The sequence below is a fragment of the Dermacentor silvarum genome, chromosome 3 (genome assembly GCF_013339745.2).
Source record: "Dermacentor silvarum isolate Dsil-2018 chromosome 3, BIME_Dsil_1.4, whole genome shotgun sequence".
NCBI lineage: Eukaryota > Metazoa > Arthropoda > Arachnida > Ixodida > Ixodidae > Dermacentor > Dermacentor silvarum.
The window spans coordinates 128,728,499-128,753,448 of NC_051156.1; the positions used below are offsets into that span (position 1 = coordinate 128,728,499).

The 24,950-nt window shown below is 45.8% G+C and overlaps 2 protein-coding genes across 2 annotated transcripts in view; one reads left to right on the forward strand and one right to left on the reverse strand.

The window, feature by feature from the left end:
- The window catches only part of LOC119444778 (uncharacterized), a 51,490-nt gene extending 29,909 nt beyond the window's left edge, over nucleotides 1–21,581 (forward strand). Inside the window, 4 exon segments of the mRNA XM_037709125.2 lie at nucleotides 4,123–4,181; nucleotides 4,962–5,103; nucleotides 16,939–17,109; nucleotides 21,386–21,581. Of these exon segments, the coding sequence (XP_037565053.2) occupies nucleotides 4,123–4,181; nucleotides 4,962–5,103; nucleotides 16,939–17,109; nucleotides 21,386–21,523 (510 nt within the window). The 3' untranslated portion in view covers nucleotides 21,524–21,581.
- LOC119445778 (glutathione S-transferase 1-like) overlaps nucleotides 1–24,950 on the reverse strand; it is a 603,258-nt gene that overhangs the window by 303,808 nt on the left and 274,500 nt on the right. The gene's annotated exons all lie outside the window — the stretch shown is intronic.

Below are 24,950 nucleotides of genomic sequence, written 5' to 3' on the forward strand. Positions count from 1 at the left end.
GGTAAGATGAGGCGCAATCACTACTTTCTAGCATATTCTTGTTAGAAGCGTAAAATCGGTCAAAAACAAACACAGCGTGCGCCATTCAGTATATACATCAACAAATGTTGACCAGCCGTGGTGGCGTAGCAGCTTTGGTGTTGCGGTGCTAAGCCCGAGGCCGCGGCATCGAATCGTCGCCACGGCGCGGCCGGGTATCGATGAGGACGAAATGCAAGAACGTCCGTGTGCCGTTCATTGGGTGCACGTTAAAGAAGCCCAGGTGGTGAAATTGAATACGGAAGCTCCCATTATGCCGTGCCTCATAATTATGCCGTGGGTTCGTCGTATAAAACACCACAATTTCATTTTTAATCAGCAAACGTTGCTGGCAGTTTGTCCTTGCTAGATGACAGTTACTTCGATGCGCTTTCGCGCACACTAACGCCTGCAGCGTTCAACAAGTAAGAACACTGTAGAGTCGCTAATTGATCACTTCGACCATTACCTTTTACATCGTCGGTGCGGACGCTCGTCAACAAGTCGCATTAGCAGATGTCGGCACCGGCGCAAGCGCACCCAAATCAACAAGCCGGTTTGACACCGGGCAGCGAGAAGTTGCAACGCTTTCCTCTTTGTTTCCATGACACCGTCATCACCTTTGCACCGTGCATGGCCGTCCTAAGTGGGCGCACTAAGGTTATCCTGGCTAATCCAACTTCTTCTTGGAGCAGAAAATCGAGACATTAGCAGGGGGCCTGAAGCCTAAAATACTGTGGTTTTCATTTGAACGCAACAGTTTTTCGAAGGCAGTTATACGTAAATTAGTTTAATCTCTACAAGTCATGCTCGATAGTATTTGGAGCAAGAACCTGGTGCGCTGTAATACGGTATAAGTGTTTCAGTAGTGCTGTAGGAAGCCGTATCTCCCCTTTTTTATCTTAGGCCTGCACAACCACGCGCATCTTCTATGAGACCGCACAGCTGTGAAAGACTTTCTGCAATAAAGAAACCATATTTGTCTGAAACTCTACGGGAGCCGCAGAGCCCATGTCGTAAAAAAAGCTCTGTTTAGAAAATTGAGCAAGCAAGAGTTCGCGCTTTGTGCTGCACAATACGACGCTTACTAGAGACTTGGCAGATGTTCCGTTCAGAAATGTCTCCGTGAACCTGCACATAAACAGTCGAAGTCCTTTGGCGAATACGGTGTTTTGCTAAGATTTTACGCTGGTGGCCTCCTCGAGTGTCTACTGGGACGACTGGGACGTAGGCTGCGTGTTCATGCGCTCTTGAGATAAGGCGCCAAGAGGTATGCGACTGATAAGGTGTACGTTTATAGCTGAGTGTTATCAACCAAGCCAAGGTTTTCCACATTGAGACGCTAATGTTGCCATATAACCACATACATGCTGTGTGCCAGTTTAATTCCAAAAAAAGGGAGCACTCTTTTCACACCACACTTTGTTACATGTTTCGTAGGTGTATCTTTAAAGCAAAATTGATATCTAAGGTCATTACAATGACTGCTTTGTTTCGTTTGTCAGCACAACTACCGCGACGAAATCATTGAAGCTCCCAAACCACAAGTCATTAAATTCAGCGGTCAATAAATACGCATGATTGACATGAGACGCTGAATACGAACGTATTATTACTCCTAACGGCCAGATTTACGCTGTGCATTCGTTAAACACCACGGGTGGACGCTGCTTTAGCTGACATTCTCAAAATTGGGGTACCTAACATGTGTGTTATGCAATATTGAATCTCACAAGGTCAGATTGAAGACTTGATTATCGCAGCGAAAGAAATGTTCGGAGAAATGTTACGATTGGCCGTGAATCCCGTTTGCAATAAACACAGGTTCTACGGGTTGCGCGATAAACATGCTCGTGAGCAGTGAATTTGTGGTCTGCTCATCGAGAAGGGCACTTGCTCGGCGCGAGTGAGTAGCATTTTACAAGATTTGACTATTACTACTGTCAGTTCATGGGTTAGCCCATGGACTGCATGTGAACTTGGAGGTGGGCCGAAGCGCTTCTCTGCTAAGTCGAGCAATGCGCACAAGAAAATTAGTTAAATATTTCTTGCAAGGAAATCGCATACTACAGGCATTACTAAGTCATATACCAGCAGCTTACCGCTATCCTAGAAAGTAAAAGTCAGTAATGATAGCATTCCACCGGTGCTGACATAGGCCGAGACGTAGAGGTTAACCAACGAGTTTGAGAACAAGTCAAGAACTACGCATCAAGCGATGGGACGAAAGTTGTTATGCATAACATTAGGAGACAGGATGACAGCAGTGTGGAATAGAGAGCAAACTGGGAGTAGCTCCCATTCTAGTTTATATTAAGAGGAAGAAATGGAGTGGCGCAGGCCACGTAATGCGCAGGGCTGATAACAGGAGCTCTATTAGAGTAACTGAACGGGTACCGAGTGAAGGGGAGCGAAATGGAGGACGGGCAAAAAACTAGATCGTGCGAAAAAATAGGAAATTGGCCGGCACTAGATGGAGTCAGACGGCGAAAGACAGGGGTAAATGGAGATCCATGGGAGATGCCTTCTTCTTGCCCTAGACGTAAAAAGGCTCTGACTGGGATGATGCTACATATCTGAACATTTCAGCCTGTCATGATCATCACTGTTCATAATAGTTTGGCAGTTCTTTTCACGTTTTTTTAGTATTGCACTTCCGAGGGGTCACAGAGGCTTTTACCTAATGTTCATTGGGTACTTTAATCTGTTGCTGGTCTAAGATGCACTTCATGAGGGGCGTGTCCAAGGACGCCTGCAATGTTTAGCCGTCAGCCTCTTCTGATGAGCACGTGTGCTTGATGTGCCTACTTAGTTCGAAAATAGGAACATCAATTCGCCATTTTTCCACGCTAGTGTGGTTGGGCTTGTAATTTCTCTCAACTTCTTTCACACGATACCCATTAAGTCACGTGAGCACTGGCTAGTAATGATCTTTACAGGGCACGTACAGCGACTATCAGTGGAAGCTGCTCTACACAAGAACTTGTTTCATATGATTTTAAGATCCTCGCTAGGTCCTCTCAAGCGGAAGGAGAAAAAAGCCTCCTTCTAGAATAGAAAAGTACCCTTTGCTTTGCCCTAAGCGCGCGCGCTGTTGCAGCGCCTCAAAATCATATTTGCGATTTGCTGGACTGCTATATTTTCATCGCCTAAGAACATTAGTCATCCGAGTGGTCATTGAGAGCAAAGAACATAAGCTATGTCTATGAAAATTCTGAAATTATGGTAATAATTTATTTTTCCTGTGGTGCCTGGTCTTCAGATAATCATCTGTAATGAGTACTTGGAAGTCTTTGAGGGATTCATAGTAAACATCATCATGATATTAAAGTCAGCTGCTTTGTTACGTGCTGGAGATATGCAGCTTCTAACGTACCCATGCGGTGCGTAAGTTGTTTCCTTGGAGGGATGGGATGTTGCGTTATTGTATGACTGCGGGAGTGTCCTGCCCAAATACAAGCATCAGCAGGAATGATACATCTTCCAATTGTTCTAAAAGACACCAGAATTGCAAATTTTCTTGAAGAGACAGTGTTCTGGGAAAGTCAATAGCAGTAGGAAATGCAGGTCAGTACATAATGCATTTTAATTTGTGAACGTTTATATGGGGCGATCCTATTGAAGTTTTACACAATTTTTAAAATATCGTTTGTGGCAGATAGCATAATTCCATTCCTTGAACTGGAATATTCAAAGAGGTGGACAATACTTGCCATAGGTGATTTTTGACAATTCTGTAAAACCTATTGATCGTCCGGTATATATGCTTCTATGAAGCGTCCTACTGCACTCTCAAATTAGGAATTTTAATGCCACTGTGAGCGGCTACATGTTGCACATACGTCTTTTTAATTTTGTCGCCTTTTGGTCTGTAATTTTTCCTACTAAGGTGAGTTGAATTCTAGAGTTCCTCCCGCTCAGCTCGATTTTTTATTAGAAGTCTCACTGAGTCCGACGAATGTGTGTTTACATGTCGCGATGCCCATAAACATACCTATACTGCTCACTGGAACCAGTAAGGATGTCTTTTTGTCCTACAAGCTTTATTAACAATCTGTGCAATGAATAGCGGAGCCTCGTCATATGTCATTTTTTTTATTGCAGTTGAATCCCTTCCACAAGATTCCTACCTTCTCTGATGATGGCTTCATTATATATGAAAGGTAAGGTCCATAATGTAAACCGTGGGGTATCTCGGTGGACGCTGAATACTATTAAAGCTTGCAAACCTAACGCTCTGAAAACAAAGTCGTACCAACGCTATGGCTCAGTGTCCTTTATACCAAATTGTGTGTAAGAGCAGGTGTGTAAGAGCTAGAGGTAGGCACGGTATGAGTTGCCGTTCAATGTGTTCTTGTGTTTTGTGCCCAACAGCATGTTTTATAACATTTGCTTGTCTCAATGTGGAATCAGGAATGTGGCAAAATTCATTCCGTTCTAGTGTAGTTTTTAAGGTAGTGAAAAGAAAAACTACAATAGAAACTCGAAATTATACAGCATTGAAGAGGCAAAAAACCATCACTGCAATGTGCCTTCGGGTGAATGGGCAGTTACTTTGGTCATGGGACTGTGACTACCTACGATCATCGTCTCCTGGTTTTTATTACATATGAAAATTTGTTGACAGACTTCGGACTATAGGTAAACGAAGTATTCAATTATACTGGCAGCATGCATGACTGGAGGAGACAGTATTAGATGAGCGAAACTGGGACAGAAATCTTGATTCTTTGATCGAGTGCTAAAGAGCACGTCTTAATTTAGTAGCTACAGATGAATCCCCGTTTACTAGTTGTAAGCTTCCAAATTATACCTTTACAACGAACCTTCAGCGCGTTTTTACAACGATGCTATCGCATTCCAGCTCACGCAGTCCGCATTAGAGTGGCTGTCCTTAGCTCTGCTTCCGGTTCTCTGCTTGAATACGTGACTTATTTCCGCAGCTCGGCTATCTGCTACTACCTGCTGAGAAAACACGCCCCCGAGAACGAGCTCTACCCGAACTGCCCCAAGGCCCGTGCGCGTATCGATCAAGCTCTCGCCACAATTACCAGCACCATCCAACCTCACTACTTCAAGTTCTTGGTGAGTTTATGCGCATACACAACATTAATTAATGGAAGATTAGTGCTCTGGCGTTTAGTGATATTCATTTTTATGTCCATTTTATGTGCTGTAATCGGTCAATGCAATGAATTAATCACTTTTTTCCCACTTTCCATTGTTATCCTCTATAAAAGCCGTTGTTCTTTTTTTCTTCATAGCCTACGGGTGGATGAATAGGTTCGGTTACGAACCGAACATTAGGCATGAACTATTCCTATTCGAAAATGAACTATCCAATGTTTTTTAATATCGAAACTAAAGAAATATTTCGCAACAATTGGCTGCTGCAGTTAGCTTACTGTTGTTCTTCTAATAAGCAAAATATAGAGAATTATCATAACTAAACAAGGACAGAAAGGTTCAATGCAATGTAGAAACAACATAGGTAAATCAAGCTTTCTTTTGAGTTTTGCGGGAAATCCTACCCAAGTTGCGATTTTTCTTGTAGTGTTGTGTATTGTTTCTGGCAGTTTACCCAGGTTTCAGTTCGTCTTTTACGCTTTAACCATGCAGTGACGTTTTCCTTGCAACGGACCCTTTTACAGTTTCTCCGGCACACAAGTCCTTCAGCAGCTTTCTCTTTTCTTTTTCCTCAACTCCTGATCTTTCTTTAGTATATATTTATTTTGCGTTTTTGAAAGTTAGTTGTAAAGTAAGCATTCATTCTGAGAAAATCTATTTGCCATCAGGTGTTAAAAATGCTGAGAGGCTATTCGTGCAGTTACTCTATTAACTATTAACAGTAGTGATCGTGTGCTTAAAACAGATTCCAATTGTCCGTGATAGCTGGCTGTATTTTTTCCTTAGTGAGTACAGGCGTAGTACCTAATCATAACGAAATAAATATTTCTGTTGTAAATATATGCGCCTGTACATCGCTGTTCCATATTCAATTCCAGCATCAATAGTTACTATCGTATTTCATTCATATTCGAAAAAAGTTTATATTCACCCACGTCTACTGCCGCGTAATCGTTGCGTTATGTGATATATGATTACCTTCCTTGTTCCGAGCTGCCATGTATGGACGCGGACCCTGTCAAGCTCATTAGTGCCTTTTTGCTTGTGTTTTAGCATCAGTGCATATTGACACGAGTCCTTGCTTACCTTATTCCGGTGACCACGTTCACCTGCTAACAAATGTTAAACATTATCGCTCGGCGCAAGATGCCGCCTACAGGTATCAGATCTTAAGAACAGAACATTTTCGTTTTTTGTAGCCGACTCTATCTCTTGCCGAAGCTGTCGCCGAACCTTTTCGAATCAGATTGCATGCGCGACGCGAATAGTCTTGCTCATTCTAGAACTTGTGCGAGCACCAACGACTGCGCTGCAACGATCGGTGAGTCAAGTACAAATAGGCATCGCGTGTGAGTCACAGATCAGATTTCGACTATCGCAAATGTACTCGCCGCTGTCATTGTGCTGAGTGTTACTTGTTTTACTGGGCACAGGTAAAATAAAAAAAAATTAAATTTTTTTTTTATAAAATAAAAGTTAAATTTGTAACTCACCGTTTTGACGATGGGTTTTTCTTCAGCGTCACTACGGTGGGACAATATTTTAGATTTAATGAAATTGAGTGGAGTGTACAATAATGCTACCATAAACACAGAATGAGTTCGCCGGCTTCTGGCAGTACTGCTGGCCTTTAAAGTTTACAACCAGGCTGCAAGGTTTCAAACAAAACAGGCGAGACGGGGCACTCAATAACAGGGCTAAATCACGTAACATCATGGATCGATGAAGTTGGGGTGCCGATTAAGGCTCATCTTCAAATATTTGGGGGCCGAGTTTGACAGAAATCAGTGACTTACGCAAAAAAGGGGGTGATAAGAAAGCCAACTCATGTAAGGAACATAACCAGTCTGGCTTGGGCACATCTGGATTGGAGCGGCATACGACGCTGATGACGACGATACACTGCATTAAATAAAAAGTAAGGGTAGCAGTTGTGGAGAAGGTCCCTCAGTGCAGGGTCCTACCGGGCACGCCTTTCATCGCTCCAGCGATGAAGGTGGCAAGGCACCGCTGAGCCAGCCATGATGCTGCGAGAGTCAATGAAGCAGCCGTAGGGGTAGGGGATAGGTTGGTGGATGTAGGGGGGGAGGAGGGCAGGACCACAGTATGTGATAGCCATTGGCATGACCGCCGCACCTGTGATATCACGGAGGTGGCTCTTCCGCGAATGCGCGAAGGATATGTAGACGTGTGGGACAAAGAAGAGATCCCGTCTGGGTTTGTCGGATGAGGACGCCGTGTGTGCGAGATAGACCGAATTGTAAAGGCGAAAACGCGCGGCGGGCAAGTCGATAAGGCTGGAGAGAAATGGGAGGAGTTCGGGAAACATGTGAGCTTGGCCCGGGGAAGTTGGGAGCCTCGCGAAGAGTGTCACAGGCGACCCGATTAGCCCGTTGGTTCCCCGACAGTCAGGCGTGGCAGGTACCCACACGATCTCAACTGGTGTACAAAGGAAAGTACAAAAAAGTTTGCAGTACGCAAAAGCACTGTTCGCACAGTGAAGTCTGACATGGATGTGCGAATGTAAGAAGGTATAGCGCGAACACTTCGCCAGTCAAAGTCAACTCTTCTGAAGCCTGAACAAAATCAATGCAATGAATCCCCATGATTAAATTCTTCCATATCCACTCACTGATTTCACTAATACGTCACGACGTTTCCTGGCTCTACTCACCGGTATCGGAAAATTCCGCATACGTTTTAACAAGTCAAAAAGGAACAACCACATCTATTTCTTGCTCAGGATTTCTTAATTTTTTTTCTTGTTTAGCCAGGAGTGGTTATCATAGCACGGAGACGCACATATGTACAGAAAACGACATGATGCAAGAGCGATAACTGCAAACAAACAAGCTTTGCTGCTTGCGGTTCCCCAGAGTTACAATTGAGTGTTGTTCTGCATTTGTTTATCGCGGTAGCCATCCCCAGATGCATAAGAAAATTTCGTAGCATGGTCAACATATTGTCACGTGCCTTGTGAGAGAACTGGTGACGCGACGTTTATTGAGGGTAGCGGCTCCTGAAAAAACACGGCGCTGGGGGCTGGCTATCGAGCGGGCGGAGAAGCACGCGCACTTCTTTCTTCTTGTCCGTGCCTGCCTCTTAGCACTGTACCCACTACTGCTGGTGGCATTTCCCCCCTTCCTCGGAAAGAGCATCGGCTCGATGCTCAAGAAGCGGTTTTAGAAAAGGAGGGGGAAACAGCATGGGCAAGGCAGGTGCTCGGTGTCGTGACACGGAAGCATAGCGTCCAGCATCGTCTGTACTTCGCGGCCGTAAACGAGGCGAAATGGTGCGAACCGTGTCGTCTCTTGTACGGCGGTATTATACGCGAAGGTCACGTAAGGCAAGATGCGATCCCATGTTTTGTGCTGGACGTCGATGTACATAGAGATCATATCTGTGATGGTTTTGTTTAATCGCTCCGTAAGTCCATTGGACTGCGGATGGTAAGCAGTCGTCTTGCGATGCCTGGTGTTGCTCAATTGAAAAATTTCGTCCATGAGCTGTGCCGTGAATGCCGTTCCTCTGTCTGTGATTACAGTGGATGGGGCACCATGACGCAATACAATGTGGCACATGAAGAACTGTGCTACCTCAGAAGCCGTGGCTCGTGGGAGCGCCTCCGTCTCGGCATAGCGGGTTAAATAGTCAGTGGCGACGATCACCAACTTGTTGCCGTCGGTTGACAGGGGAAAAGGCCCAAGGATGTCCAAGCCGACTTGGTCGAATGGCTTATGAGGTGGTTCGATGGGTTGCAATAACCCGGCGGGCTTCAGGGGTGGTGACTTTCATCGCTGACATTCACGGCAGCCTTTAACATACTGTTTTACGCTTGCCGCAAGCCCGGGCCAGTAATACATCTCGCGCACTCTAGCAAGCGTTCGTGAGGAGCCGAGGTGGCCAGATGTAGGCTCGTCGTGGCAAGCGAAAAGAAAATCGTCCCGCAAGTCTTTGGGAACTACTAGAAGGTAGGCTCGGTCATTCGGGCGGGAGTTCTTCTTGTAGAGCAGATTGTCTCGTAGACAGAAGGACGTCAAGACGCGACGTAGATGGCGTGGTATGGATGTGTGACGGCCCTCGAAGTGGTCGATGAGAGGTCGAATTTCAGCGTCGTCACGCTGCCATTTGACCAAGTCCGACGTAGTAAGGGCGCCCAGGAAGCCGTCGTCGTCCTCTGGCTGTCTACTGACAGATTCGGCGGGAGCACGCGACAACGTGTCGGCGTCTTCGTGCTTGCGGCCAGACTTATAAACTACAGTGACGTCAAATTCCTGTAGCCGCAAGCTCCATCGTGCCAGTCGGCCTGAAGGGTCGCGTATGTTCGCCAACCAACATAGAGCATGGTGGTCTGTCACCACTTTAAAGGCACGGCCATAGATAAGGGCGAAACTTCGTGATCACCCAGACGACCGCGAGACACTCTTTTTCTGTGGTAGAGTAGTTCGCCTCGGCACGGGACAGCGAGCGGCTAGCATAAGCTATTACTCTTTCAAGGCCGTCTTGACGTTGGACGAGTACTGCGCCAAGGCCGATGTTACTGGCGTCAGTATGCACCTCGGTGTCAGCCTCTTCGTCAAAATGAGCCAGGACGGGTGCTGACTGCATGCGTTGTCGTAGTTCAGCGAAGGCCGCCTGTTGCTCATGCGTCCATGCAAATGGCGTGTCATCCCTGGTAAGGCGAGTCAGGGGTTCCGCAATCTTCGAAAAGTTGTCGATGAAGCGGCGATAATACGCACACAAGCCCAGGAAGCGTCGGACGGCCTTCTTGTCGGCAGGAGGAGGAAAAGCTGCTACAGCGGCAAGTTTGTCGGGATCGGGTCGAACTCCTTTGGCGCTGACGACGTGTCCGAGAAACTTGAGCTCTTCATAACCGAAGTGACACTTTTCTGGTTTAAGCGTGAGATTAGCCGATCGGAGCGCTTCTAGCACATGCCGCAGGAGATGAAGATGTTGCTCAAATGTTTCAGAAAAGACAACTACGTCGTCAAGATACACAAGGCAAGTCTGCCACTTCAATCCAGCGAGGACAGTATCCATCATTCGCTGGAAGGTTGCTGGGGCAGAACACAAACCGAAAGGGAGCACTCGAAATTCGTAAAGGCCGTCGGGAGTCACAAAGGCAGTTTTCTCGCGGTCTCGTTCGTCGACCTCGATCTGCCAGTATCCACTTTTCAAATCGAGTGACGAAAAGTACTGGGCACGCCGCAGTCTATCTAACGAGTCGTCGATACGCGGCAGTGGGTACACGTCCTTTTTAGTTACGTTGTTGAGCTTCCGGTAGTCGACGCAAAAGCGTAGCGTTCCGTCTTTCTTTTTCACAAGAACGACCGGGGACGACCATGAGCTGTTAGAAGGTTCGATTACGCCATCTTCAAGCATCTCTTGTACTTGCGTACGAATCGCTTCACGTTCCTTTGCCGACACGCGGTAGGGCTGCTGGCGTATCGGGCGTGCGTCGTCGCAGGTGATGATCCTGTGCCTTGTAACTGAAGTCTGGCGTACCTTAGACGAGCTTGCGAAGCATTCCCTGAATTCAAGCAAGAGCTCGTGCAGTGCCGCCTGTTTGTCTGGAGATAACTCTGAATTAATGTCGACGTTGCCTAGTGACTTGTCAGCCATCCTCACTGGTTCAGGGGTAAAACATTCAGCAACGTGCTCTATTTCCTCGGCAAACGCTATCGAAGTACCGCGGAACAGGTGTCGATGCTCGTTACTGAAGTTGGTGACAAGCAACTGAGAACGGCCATCACTAAGCTGTAGCACACTTCTAGCAGCACAAACACCTTGCATCAGTAGATGCGATAAGTTACTTTCAGCGACCACTTCACCTTCGCGCATTCCACCGCACATCACTTCGACTAGGACACTGGTTCGCGGAGGAAGCGTAACACATTCGGTGGAGACACGAAGGGCGTCGTCTCGACGCTTGTGGTCGTACCCGTCGAGTGCTCGGTCTGCTGAGAAGGTGACTACACCTCCCAGTAGGTCAATAACAGTGCCGTATTCTTGGAGAAAATCAACCCCGAGAATGACGTCACGGGAGCATACGCGTAGGACAAGGCAGCTCGCCACGAATGTCGATCCTCGAATCCGAACTCTTGTCGTGCAGGTTCCCAGTGGAGTAACGACGTGACCGCCAGCCGTACGAATCTGCGAGCCATTCCAAGGGGTAGTTACTTTCTTCAGCAACGTCGCCAGCTTCCCGCTTAAGATGGAATAGTCCGCACCGGTATCTACTAAAGCGCTAACCGCGTAACCGTCGATCACCACCGGTATGTCGAGCGAAAGCCGGTCATTCCGTACATCTGCAGTTGACGTCGGATCGGTGTCCTCGCTCGTTCGCGTCGATCGGAGGTCTTCAGCGTGTCGACTGTCAGCGGCCTCGCCCCCAAAGGTCGCTGTGGTTAGTTTTCCCGGCGGGGACTTGGTGATCGTGTGCCGGAATATCGCTGGGGCAGTGGTGAAAATCGCCGTGGTGACGGCGAGCGTGACTGTCGCCCGGTAGACGGTGGCATGCGTTGTTGAGCAAGGTAATCTTCTATCTCCCGAGGTCATTGGCCAAGTCGAGGTGGCGGTGAGTAGGTGGAAAAGCCCCGCAACCCGAACGTCGGTATGGGCACTGGCGGTACAAATTATCTACCTCACCGCAGTGGAAGCACAGAGGCCGACGGTCCGGTGTGCGCCAAACATCCGACTTCCGAGGGGTCATGCGTCGATCGTCGGCGTAATATACCGGTTGCTCCTGCGGAACCACAGCGGGAGGAGCGGCGGAGGGAAACGCTAGAGGCGCGCGTCGTTCTACGATGTATGGTACCGGTTGTGCAGATTAAAGCGTAACCGGATGAGCCGCGTGAACTAACAGCGGGGTTGGTGCAGGGAGTCTCAGGGCTTCCGCGTAGGTCGCACGGCGGTGTTCAGTAGGTGCAGGCGCGGTGTAAGGAAGAGGACAGGTCGACCGGAGCGCTTGGTGAACTTCATCTTTGACGACACTCTCAATAGAGCTCACCACCGCTTGTAACGTGCCGAAAGCCTTCTGTATTTCTTCGCGCACGATAGTGCGGATTAGTTCGCGAAGGTGGTCATCGTTGCTTCTGGTGGCCGTGAAAATATCGGTGGTGGATGTCACGTTCACTTGCCGCTCATAGAAATTCGATCGTTGCTGCAGCCTCTTCTCCATACTTACAGCTTCAGATAAAAATTTGGCGACAGTCTTCGGAGGGCTCCGCACAAGACCAGCGAAGAGCTGCTCCTTCACTCCTCGCATCAGGTGACGCAACTTCTTGTCCTCGGTCATTCCCGAGTCTCCTCGTCTGAAGAGGCGCGTCATATCTTCGACGAACGTAGTAACACTTTCGTTGGGAAGCTGAACGCGGACCTGGATTGCTCGTTCGGCTCGTTCGCGGCGATGAGCACTGGCGTAGGCGTCTAGTAACTGACGGCGGAACTCAGGCCACGACGTCAGTTGCTGCTCACGGTTTTGGAACCATGTGAGCGCGCCGTCTTCCAGGCAAAAGTAGACACTTCGAAATTTATTTGTGTCGTCCCAGTCATTGTATTCGGCCACGCGCTCGAAGTCGGCCATCCAGTCTTCGACGTCTTCGAAGGCCTTGCCATGGAACGACTTTGGAACCCGTGGATTTTGAAACGTGTACCGGTTCGTCACTGCGGCGCCTTCCATACCGGTTGAGATGGTCTGAAGCGATGCGGGGTCTTCAGGAGGCAGTCCCCGGATCCTGTGACTGGCCCGGTGGACCGGCGTATTGATTGGCACGGGGGTAGTGCTTCCACTGCCAGAAGGGGTCTGCGACATGGGTGAGGAATACCCAGCACCTCCACCACTTTGTCACGTACCTTGTGAGAGAACTGGCGACGCGACGTTTATTGAGGGTAGCGGCTCCTGAAAAAACACGGCGCTGGGGGCTGGCAATCGAGCGGGTGGAGAAGCACGCGCACTTCTTTCTTCTTGTCCGTGCCTGCCTCTTAGCACTGTACCCACTACTGCTGGTGGCAGTAGTGCTGACGGTTTAAGTGACGCCGTGCGGATCATGAGAAATTTCCCACAACCGCCACAACCACAACCATATGAAACTGCGAAAGAGAATCCGGCGCTATTTCAATGTGCCACTCTCGGCAATAATCCCAGCGATAAGCACAAGACGGTTGAATACGAACACGACCTTTACATCAAGGAGAATGAACATGAGTGACTCTTGACATTGTGGAACGGCACTTTGCAATCCGGTTTCACAACAGTGCTAGCAGTAGCTTTGGTCCACCGTATTGTAACTGGAATATCATTGACAGCAACATTATCTTCAATGCAGCAGTCAATCCAAGACAGCTCTTCATCGTCACAGACGTCAACCACCCTGGTATAGACCGCGATATCTTCCAATGCTTCCCTATAGATAAAATCAGCTCTCTGCTAACACGCTTTGTGAATTAATTATGACTTAAGAACAACCTGGTACCGAACATCGTACTTCTACAGCCGAGATCAGCTCTTTTCTCGCGTTTGTGCAAACGACTATATTTGAAAGAGCACTTTACAGTTGACGCATGTTCGGCGATTGATAACGAGTCATTTTAACACGATAGCGTTAACGGACCCGTGTCGCAGAAAATCTGGCGGTGGCGTTCGCCGCTGGCGGCGTGTTCCGTCAGAAAAAATCCTCGCGTACCACTACCACGCAGGGCCTTCACGTGGCGCAGACACGTTACTGAACTAATTGAATTTCTCAATGTAAAATGCACAACAAAATTTAAATTAAATTAAATTATGGCGTTTTACGTGCCAAAACCAGTTCTGATTATGAGGCACGCCGTAGTGGGGGACTCCGGAAATTTTGACCACCTGGGGTTCTTTAACGTGCACCTAAATATAAGTACACGGGTGTTTGCGCATTTGGCCCCCATAGAAATGCGGCCACCGTGGCCGGGATTCGATCCCGCGACCTCGTGCTCAGCAGCCCAACACCGTAGCCACTGAGCAACCACGGCGGGTCCACAACAAAATTTGTAAAGGCAGATTTACACAAAACTCATAGACATGATAGTGAAGCATTGCAATTTTAATATACAAGAAAAAAAAATTGCCCGCCAATACACCCTTTGAAGGTGGTTGGAAAGCGAAGCTTTTCACGCCACCCTCACGGTGACTGCGGCGCACTTGATATTTCACACACTACAACGTAACTTTAACCACGGCCTTTATTATTATTTACTTCACAACAATGTTCACTACTGCTTTATGATCGGTGTGATATACACTCAAATTTTCAGTTTTCACTGTAGTTACATTCTTTGCCAAGGTTAAATCAATGCACGTTCTGCCGTCATTACTTTCCGTGGTCTACCCATACTGGGGTAGTCTAGAAAATGAACCGAAGCAGTTACTAGGCTGGAAGGGTTTCGAATGACGTCAACCCTCTTTCAAGCAGCTGCATAAGCTTTGCAACAGCTGCAATCTAATCTTACGGACCGCGCCGAGCCTGTTTCCGTTGTTTTCCCGCAGCCCTTATCATCCATCATGTTGGCTCGTCACTTTGAAGCTTGTTTTTGTGGTTTTTCTTGCGAAAACGAGTGCTTAGTTGTACGCTGAATGCCTGAATTCAAGTAAGCTATACTGCTATACCTGCAATTGTTAGCGGTTCGTCGGGATCGTTTTTTTGCTTACAACGACGGACACGACAGAACCCTTGGCTGGTAGAGGTACAAAGCTTCGCTTTAAAAAATCACCGCCGAAGCACTCCGTACAGATAGTGAACCAGCGAAGCTGAAACGTGCGGTTGCGGTGTTTACGGCTCGGTTAATCCCGACGGTTCATTAAAGTATTTCTCAATTATTGGTTACGTCTTTGTGTATCTTAATGCGGTTACACACACGTTCGGCTGCGACTGAGAGAACGACGTCACCGGCGAGGCACACCGTCAGAGACGTTCTCTCCGTCGTTGTCGCTTGCGTTCAATGTCTCGAGTTTGCTTGGCGGCGTGGTTAGCAGCATTCGCTCGCCATTGTCGCTTGCGATTCTTTGAAATTAAATTGCTTCAAAATTAAATATGTCCGTTACGCAAGACAATGAATGGCTCATACCCCCTTAAGCAATGGCTCATACCCCCGAAAACGCGGACTCCCCATTACGATGACAGCAGAGATGTGAAATTCGACGCTGGAATGATTAGTGTCAACGCAGCCAGCTGTGGAAGCAGACGACGACGACGAACGCGGGAGCAGTTGCACGAGCGCATGCCGAGCACGAGCACGGGCGCAACCCAAGGGGCGCCAACGAGCCAGCTGCGGAAGAAAACGACGCTCGAGCGAAGGCTGATGACGATAGTTTTTTTTTTTTTTTTTGCGTACACAGTCGACGGACAGACGCTTTTTCGTTTCGCCTAGCCATATAAAGCTTTGCTTTAATAGTTCTAATATACGAGAACACATCGTTCTTTTACGCGCAAGCTCAAACACAAACCTCTTTTTTTCTTGCTTACGGGGGTATGAACAATTGCTCTGCCCTGTACGCCCGCCGGGATCGACCTTTTCTATCGGGCCCCGTGTCGCAGAAAATCCGTTGTTCGTGTCGGCGTCAACGGCGCCCGATAACGCTATCGTGTTTCACTCTTTAATGCGTCCTCCAAGCTTTTTCAGGCACAATGCAGCAATTTTCCCAGACTCTGTAACGCATCCCGTACAAAGCCATGGAGAAAGACGTAATGTAATGTAAACAACGTGGGGGACTATTAACACGTAAGCATTCTAGAGCTGTTTTCCTCGAAAATTTGTCCGTCCGCTCATCCGTCCGTCGGTATGTAACGTGGACACGATGCGCTCCACAGGTATACATGGGATTTTATGAAGCTATGTATAGGACTGCCTTATGACTACGTATGACTACGGATATAGATGATCATGACTATATTTCATAGGTACTGAAGAAGTAACGAGAGTGTAAAATTAATAAACGACTAATAAGAATTATTACGAAGAAATTACTTAAGCACAATGACGATTAATTGAGGGTAATTAAGAATAGTGAGGCTAATCAAATACTTCAAGTTAAATTAATGTGCCTTTTAAAACGTGATTAGGGGTGAAACAATTGAGCCTATTCAAGATTAATTAAGGGCACTTAAGAAAGATTAAGCCTAATCGCGAATGATTAACATAAGTTATTAAGGCTGTACCGTATTAAGTGTATCTAAGATGACTGAAGGCTAATTAAAAAATTAGGGTAACCAATCAATTACTACTAATGAACATTTAAGTATAATTGTCTAAAGAATAATTATATAATTAAGGCTATTGAACAAACAAAAAACCGAGCAAACGTCGCCATCATACCACCAGACACCTTCGGATACGTCTGGAAAGAATCTTACGCACTATCTCACAAGTCTCACTAGATAAAATCTGCGGTAATGTTTTGCTTAGTGTGTATCATTAATTTTTTGTATACTGTATCTGCCAGAATAGCTTTGCTATCTTTTTTACCTAAAATAATATTTGTTTGCAAGAGAGGGGGGTGTTTATGTGGACTGAACAAATAAATGTCCCACTTGTATGACTAATTCACGACAAGCGGAACCTCTTATTCTGAGCTTAGTTTTCGACGGCAATTGCTTGTTGACTGTCGTTATGTTTGATTCCCGGCCCACACGCATTGGTAACCAATAAGGGCTGTTGTCATAGACGCGGCATATCGCACAAAATGTGATCGATATCGTTAATTTGCTATCTGGCCGATGGTCATGTACGAATGGGATGTTGAAGAAATTTACCGTTTTCTTACAGATACCGCGCTTTTATGATTTGAAGAAGCCCACCGCAGAGGAGGTTGAGCAGTTTGAGGAGAACGTGGTCAAGGGTTTCGAGCACGTACTGGGAGAAGGAAACTACGTGCTGGGTGACAAACTCAGCCTCGCTGACCTCAGCTTGGTGGCTCACCTCACCCTTGTTCTTGAGGTAAGCAGTGCTGCAAATTACATTTTGCAGTCGTGTGTAACCTGCATATACCGAGCCGCAACAGCAAGCATTAACATGCCATGTATCGAGTAGAGGCGTCTTTTTCATATATATATATATATATATATATATATATATATATATATATATATTAAATGGACGGTGCAAACAACTCGAATGCGTGCATTCGAGTTGGGATGATATTGCACACGTGGGCAAGGTGGACGTACCATGTTTCTAATCCCCCCTCATTTTCCCCACTCATGTTGGTAATACACCCGCGTAATTCAGTGGGCAGTATTATTAAACACAATGTTTAAAAAGAAGGCCCTAATTTCAAAAACTTTTAGTTCGCAACGTCGAGAGGGTAGGTGCTATTAACATGCGTATTTCTGATACTTATTCGTAACTTTCCTGTTGCGCTATAGCAGTATGTTCTTCTTGACCGAAATTATGGTACAACGTCGCAATGACGTTACGACTAAGTGCCGTACATACGCATACTAATAAAAGGGCGTGCCGTCTCGACATTGCTCACTGAAAGTTGTTCAATTTCTGGCAGCCTTCTGAAACATGTTTTCTTTTCGAAAATTCTGCCGATTCAGCTACGCTGGTGCACTACCGTGACGTTCAACAGACCAGCGAAGAAGCAGAGCCGAAAATTTCTGAACATGGAGAGTTTGATGAAATCCTCTCTGGTCTCTCAGAATTCTGAATAAAGCAGAACAGATGCCAACCAATGCGATGACAATAAGTGACTTTCCGTCTCGCGCACTAAATTATTGCTGAAAATCTCCTGTGTGAGGGCTGAAACAAGGTTTTCGTGTGGAAGTCAGTACGCGCAGTTCCTTTAAAAAATAGAAAGCTTTAGCATAGCGTTCCGGTCTTGCTGTTGTCGAGACTGGCTGCCACGACAGCGAATGCAGGGCTAATAAAGACATTGTGGCGCAATGTAAAATAACATATGGAAGAAAAAAAAGGGGGACGACAGAAAGAGTGCCATGCGGTATTTTACGTTTGACCACAATACATTTATTTGCCATGCACCAACTCGCCCGATATATACCCTGAGTATGCAAGGATTTCACCAGGCTCGTGTGAGTTTACTGAAAGGGCTTCCGGCCGTTACTGTGATTGCATAGCATGGCCCACGCTACCAGCTGTGATGCTAATTGGCATGTACTCCTCGTCATGACTACAAGTAATGACGTCGTGGCAACACGAGCTACTCAGATGGCACTGAGTCAATAAATTGAGTCAACTTCTACCTAAATGATGGCACCATATATATGATTGTTGATGAACGTTGTGCAATGTTGACGCACCATTTGTGGCGATTGCAGTTTTGTGGATACCCCTTGCGAAATTTCGCGGTTGGCATCGTCGTCACGATAATGTTCCGAATGTATGGAAGTATATTTATACATATATTTACATAAATTATTATAAACAAAATTCTCCAACAGCCGGTTTCGAACAAAAGACCTCTCGCGCAAAAGCTTGACATTTTGACCATCAGGCCCGGACGCTTTTTTCTCTGTATAGCATGAAAAAGTTGTTAGTACTGCAGAAGGAGCAATATTTATATCAAATCTAGAAAAAAATAAACGCACGCTATGCTACCCAGGCGAGTAAAAGTTCAGAAACCAGGAACACAAACGCCTACCTCAGCATGCGGAATAGAACATCCTTAATAACCTCATGCATGCAAGAGACATTTCGTGGTTTCCAGGGCACTGTTCCTTCTACCCAGTATGAGTTGCCTTTCTTGCTGCGTCGCGCCAACATGTCTCACCTGCGTTTAGTTCAAACACCATTGTTGCCAATCTAACTCGCGTCTCACATTTAAAATGAAAGCAATAATTGTAAGAAGAATCGACATCGAATGATTGGAAAGCACACAAAAAAATAAAACTGTCAACAGGGCGTTCGGTTATACTCTATAATATATTCCCGCATTGTGGGAATATATTATGGGAACATCCCTGTGAGTAAATCCTAGAGTAGAGGCCACAAACAAAAGAGTCCAAGCAAAACACTAAACCTTCATATATCTCTGTCAACGAAGCGCCATGCGGGCGAAAGTGCTACTTCTTTTAGGTGTAAATCGACAATCTTTGCCGCCTTCGCACCTTTTCGCAAGGCTTAGCAGCGTCAAAACAAAAAACTGTTTTCAGTAACGGCTAAAAGGAAACACTGCTTATACCTTCTTCTCACCATTTACTTTCTTGCTGTGACGACGAAGCGCAATAAAACCGACACATTCGTGCCGAAGCAGGTATCCTGGGCGCTTCCATGCTGTTGCGCAATCATGGTAACCGGTTGGAGTCGTACCGGTAAGCTTACCGGAGCCCGGTAAACTCCGGGCATTGACAATCGTGGCGGCTAGTATCGATAACGGTAAGACGGTAACGCTATGCTAAATCTTGCCTACGATGGCGTCAACTTCGCACGTTTGCACGCCAGCTAACATGTAATAAGTGGCATACATCCGAATTTGCAAGCAAGCGCTTTCATACCTCTGGACCCTAATTTACAACTTCGCCTTCTGTCCGACCTCTCACGACGTGACCCCAGCCTTCTTATCCACCTCTGGCTTGGAATCACTATTCAAACGGCCTACTTTTCAACGATTTGTATAGGCCATAGCCCGCTTCTGAATTTTGGGCGTATTTCTCTTCGAGTGCCCTGCATTGAATGGGGAAGAAGCAGCGCTCTAAACCAAGCTATACAAACTGTACTAGCGCCCATTCACAAAAAAAAACAATTATTGGGCACTGGCCTACACGAACAACAACGCGAACCACTACAAAGGCGCTGCTGCATTTCTTAAAACACACCGCACTGTGCGGAAAGTGTAACTGTGCACTGTGTGAGGTTTTATTCTGAGTAGGGCATTGATATTGCTTACGACTATATGTGGCACCTTCAAGACGGTGTGACTGTGTTCATTCTTGTCTTCGTTTGCTTTCTTTTATCTTTGCTTTGAGTTTTTCACACCATTTTTCCCCTGCTCCGCTACAGTGTAGCCAACCGGATATATCCTCTGGCTGACCTCTGTGTCTTTCCTTTGCTTTTATCTGCAATTTCTTCATATTGCATCGCGTCGGCTTTGTTGTCATCAGCACGCTCTTTTTTCGGGTGCCGCCAATTTTGAATGGCCTTATAGTCCATTGTCCAACGTCTTATCTACCGATAAGCTAGAGGATAGATCACTTGAAGGTTTTCGAACAAGTTATTCTTTCCATATGTCTGAATCGTAGAAAAAAAGTCAGAGAAATGTGTTATCCTTGTGGTAAACTTGCCTAAAAACCACGGAACACAACACTCGCTTCAGCTAATCAGTCGTATTGCCAAAGTCAATGTCCATAATAGCACGAATCTTAACAAAACTTTTGCTTTATGAATCGAATTCGTTGTTTGAAGAAGCGGCCCATCCTACAATGCTTTGTGTCGTTGAATAAAAACTTTTGTTAAACGCAATTCGATAAGCTAAGCATTACAGTCTGATTATTCGTGGAAAAAAAAGCATTATCACCGAATCTTTCGGGGTACACACAGTCAGTATTTTATATGGTACACACACACATGGTGTAATGCACCACTGATTGAATATGCATAACGATATAAACATTGTTGTGGGCAGCGAAATTCATTAAGCAAGTACTTAGTGCAGTCTCAAACAGTCTCAATGCGCACGTCTCAATGCGCAGGACGTAACGCTGGTGCGTTACGTCCTGCGCAGAGGAAGGAAATGGGTTATACTCGGTTGAGCCATAAACTTGGCGGCTGAATGAGACAATACTTACAACACTTCTTCAACGTTGAAATATTTTCTAGACTGTGCCGACACACCTTGCCAAAACACTTCTCTTCATTCGCACCCGACAATATTCTTAGGAGAACAATACGTTGTTTTTTTTTTCGGTTGATGTAGGGATAAGTTATGAATACAAGTAGTGCCTTATGTAACAGCGTGAAAAAGTAGCAAGGAAGGGACGATGATAGAGGCGGAGTGAAAAGAGCGGTTCCCAGTGCTCTTTTCACTCTGTCTACATAGATAGATAGATAGATAGATAGATAGATAGATAGATAGATAGATAGATAGATAGATAGATAGAGGAAAGTGCATGAAGTAACCGACGATTGCTAGTTCTTAAAATCAGATAAATCAGTTCTTTATCTGACCTGTGGCACCGAAGTCTTGTATTTAGTTCCGGTTGGGGCAATGCGTTACATCCAGGAAAGTTATGCTGATGCGTCCTTTCATTCGCAGGTGCCTTTCCTGGATGCTGAAAAGTACCCAAAACTGAAGGCCTACTACGATCGCCTGAAGGTGGAACTGCCGTACTTCGAAGAAGTGAACCGGCAAGGAATCTCCGCCTTGGGGACCCTTTGCGCCGGTTTGAAATAGATTTCGGTGGCACTAATGTCACACCGTTGTGTGAGAATAAACGCGTTCTATAAACCTGCACGCTCATTTTTTGGTAAGGTAGCTTCAGTTTCAAGTTTTATGCACTAGCGCTTCAAAAAATTATAATTATAAAAATATATCTCACTGGCTGTTGCTATTAAGATTAATTCCAGGAAATCGCAATATTCCTGGGACATGTTTGCGCACGTGAGCATATGGACAATGAAAGTAAACTTAACATGCCGTAGGTGATGTTTGGCGATCGCTTGCAGGGGTATGGTTTTATTACTCTAGAGGAGAGGCTTTGCGCTCAAAGTAGGAGACCAAAATACACCAAGACACAAACGCAAACTTTACACGGAGTTGTATTGGCGGGCTGGGTGAGGCTTATATGCACACATGATAAGACGTACATTAGAAAACACATGATATGACGTTACTGTAGAAAACTCTCGGTAGAATACATCTCACGATGAATTTGGATGTTAATGCGATTAGCATTGAAACAATGTAGCGATACACCATATTGCCGCCCCAAAACACGTCATTAATTGAACACGGTTCGTCGCTTGCAATTCCTTCAGGACATGCTACGTCATCTAACGGCACCGCCGCGAATTCCGCGCTTGGCATGAGTGTAAATTATATTGAGACAAGATTGCCTGAATCTCTATGACGCGGGTTCGATACCGCCCTACACCGAACAAATGGGGAATGTTATTTTTTTATGTCATTGAAGAATTTCACATATTTAGCGGCACATACTCAGTGCCACCTACCCAGTGACCGAAGTCGGTGTCCAAATGTTTCGTTGAAGAGTTCAAAAGCAAACAGCACTAAAAACGGGATTCAACAGAAGCGCCGATTACCAACTGGAAGTTTATGGGTTCCCGCACGGCGGCTTTCGAACGTTTGAAACATGTGTTGACTTTCTTTGTCCTGTCGGTTAGTGCTCCTCCAAAAGGTTAGATGCACCAAAAAGCTAAATTTTGAACCCATTTAAGCTAATTGTAAAGTGTCTAATACTTACAGCGGCATGCAAACCCAGTGACCAAAGTTGGCGTCAATTAGATTTATTGAATAGGGGCACTTTCAGTGAGCCATGTTGGAGTCGAAGAGGGCCATTTAGGAGTCGCACATGCCCAGTCACACAAGTTGGCTTGAAAAAGGTTTACTGAAGAGTGGTAAATACTCAGTGTGACCTACCCAATAGACCAAGTGTGTCCGACGATTCGTTTCGAAGCCCGTTCCGTTAGCACAGAAGTTTAGTGTTCTAATATTTTGGATCCTGGACTACGTAGTGATCTTAGTTGGCGTGAAAATGATTAAACATACCAAGAGACGGACGGATGGATGGATACTGGAAATTTTTTGAAGTACCTGAAGAATGCTAATATTAATAATAGAGTTGAAATTTTGCGCTTGTGTCTGTCTCTTGACTTCTTTTGCCCCTAGTTGGTGCGCGAAGCCTTCCGTCATAAATTACATATACCAACACGTTCAAAGCAGTATCTTCCTGATTTTTAAATGCAGCAGTTTTTATCAGCCTTCTTTTTCCTTCCATTGTCTGTCATTTTTTCTAGTTTTGATAAAGAAATTCGAGATGAAGTAAAAAAGAAAAAAAACGTGAACGCAGACACTTAATTCTTTTTTGCAAGACACAGCAGTGACCGTCGTGTCATCAGCATAGATTACGACTTAAGCGTGAGGTCCAACGTTAACTATATGATAGATGAAGATAATGAACCGAAGTGGTTCCAAGTTGCTGTCTTGTGAGACGCTTTCGTAATCGGAGAATTCTGGATGATTTCTTTTGACTAACAGGATACTTTGATTCGTACTTCACAAACTTAAAGATCTAGAGCCACGCTAGTATAATCCCGATTAAATTTATTTTTATAAATTTATAGTGATCATTATATGAATACCTACGCTTAAGGTGTAAGTTTGGGAAAGCTGCAATAATTAACGAAAGTATTCAACACGTTAAGATAGCAAATGTTATGAGTCAATACAATGTTGTTTCAACATCCCAACTGGGTGACGTTAGGTATTCGTGGCGTCGAGCTTTGTCACGTTTAGGTACCATATGCTAGAGCTGCCATCTACGAATGCTGTCAGGCACCCAGTTTAATGTCACACACGTACACGCAAGGCTGATACGAAAGACGGATGTAGTTGTTCAAAAGCCGGTAGTTCTTGTTCAAAGAACACTGCAAACATTCAATATACTCCGCACTGTACGTGATCTGATTCTTCATCAACGTATCTGTTAACCTTGGCAAGACTAATAATACGTTAAGGGGCAAGTGCGTGTTCTTAGCTTTAGCGACGTCATTTATCAATGCTTACGTGTGCTGCCGTAGTCGACACAACACGCTTTCCAATTATCAGAGAAGTTTGCCAATAAAATGAGCACAATAAACGTTAAACCCATGGTGTATTCATCGGAATGACACTATATGTTGTTGAAAAGAAAAAAAAAACAAGAAACATTTCATACATATAGACATAAAAACCTGTAGCTTAAGCACAGATGTTGCCCCACATGTACGAAGCGCGCTTCAGGATATGACCTATCCCCGAATGTATGAATGCGCGCCTCCCTTTATAAAAATGAATTGTTGGTCTGCTACACTGAATGGAGAGGAGGTCAAACAGGCTCGAATCAACGGCGGCGTCATCCGGCCGACAACGGGCGCCGGCCTCCCTCAACGGAAGTCAGCCCTCCTCTCGCCACTCTCTCCGCCAGATTATTCCACAGGTTCCGTGTACTTTTCCAGGTATTACATTCCAGGCGGCGATATCGTCTACGCTCGCGTTACGGCATATTAGAAAGTTTTGCCGATTACACGACCTACCGAAGACCTCCACGACTTCTTGCGAGCCGGTGGCATTGACGAAAAGTCGAGGAGGGCAATGACGATCGAACTGTACGCGGTTGAGACGACAGAGCCCTGCATCTTCATCAGGATGCTCGCTAATCATATTGGCATTGACGTCAAACTGAAGGCTCTAGATTACGAGAAGCAGGAACACCTGTCTGCCTGAGTACGCCAAGGTGAGTGTCGTAATTATTTGAGGAAGATTGACAACTTGAAAAGTTATGACAAGTAGGATAGATAACCGATGGACCATTAGAGTTACAGAATGGATACCAAGAGAAGGCAAATCCAGTCGAGGACGGCAGAAAACTAGGTAGGTTGATGAAGTTAGGAAATTTGCAGGCGCAAGTTGGAATCAGCTAGCGCAAGACAGGGGCATACTTGGAGATCGCAGGGAGAGGCCTTCGTCCTGCAGTGGACATAAATATAGGCTGATGATGATGAAAAGTTTCTGTAAAATATTTTGGCCAAGTCGCCTATACTCAGTTTCATTAGGCAAGATAAGAAATCAGAGTGGGCTTGAATTACCCGCAACTTACTGG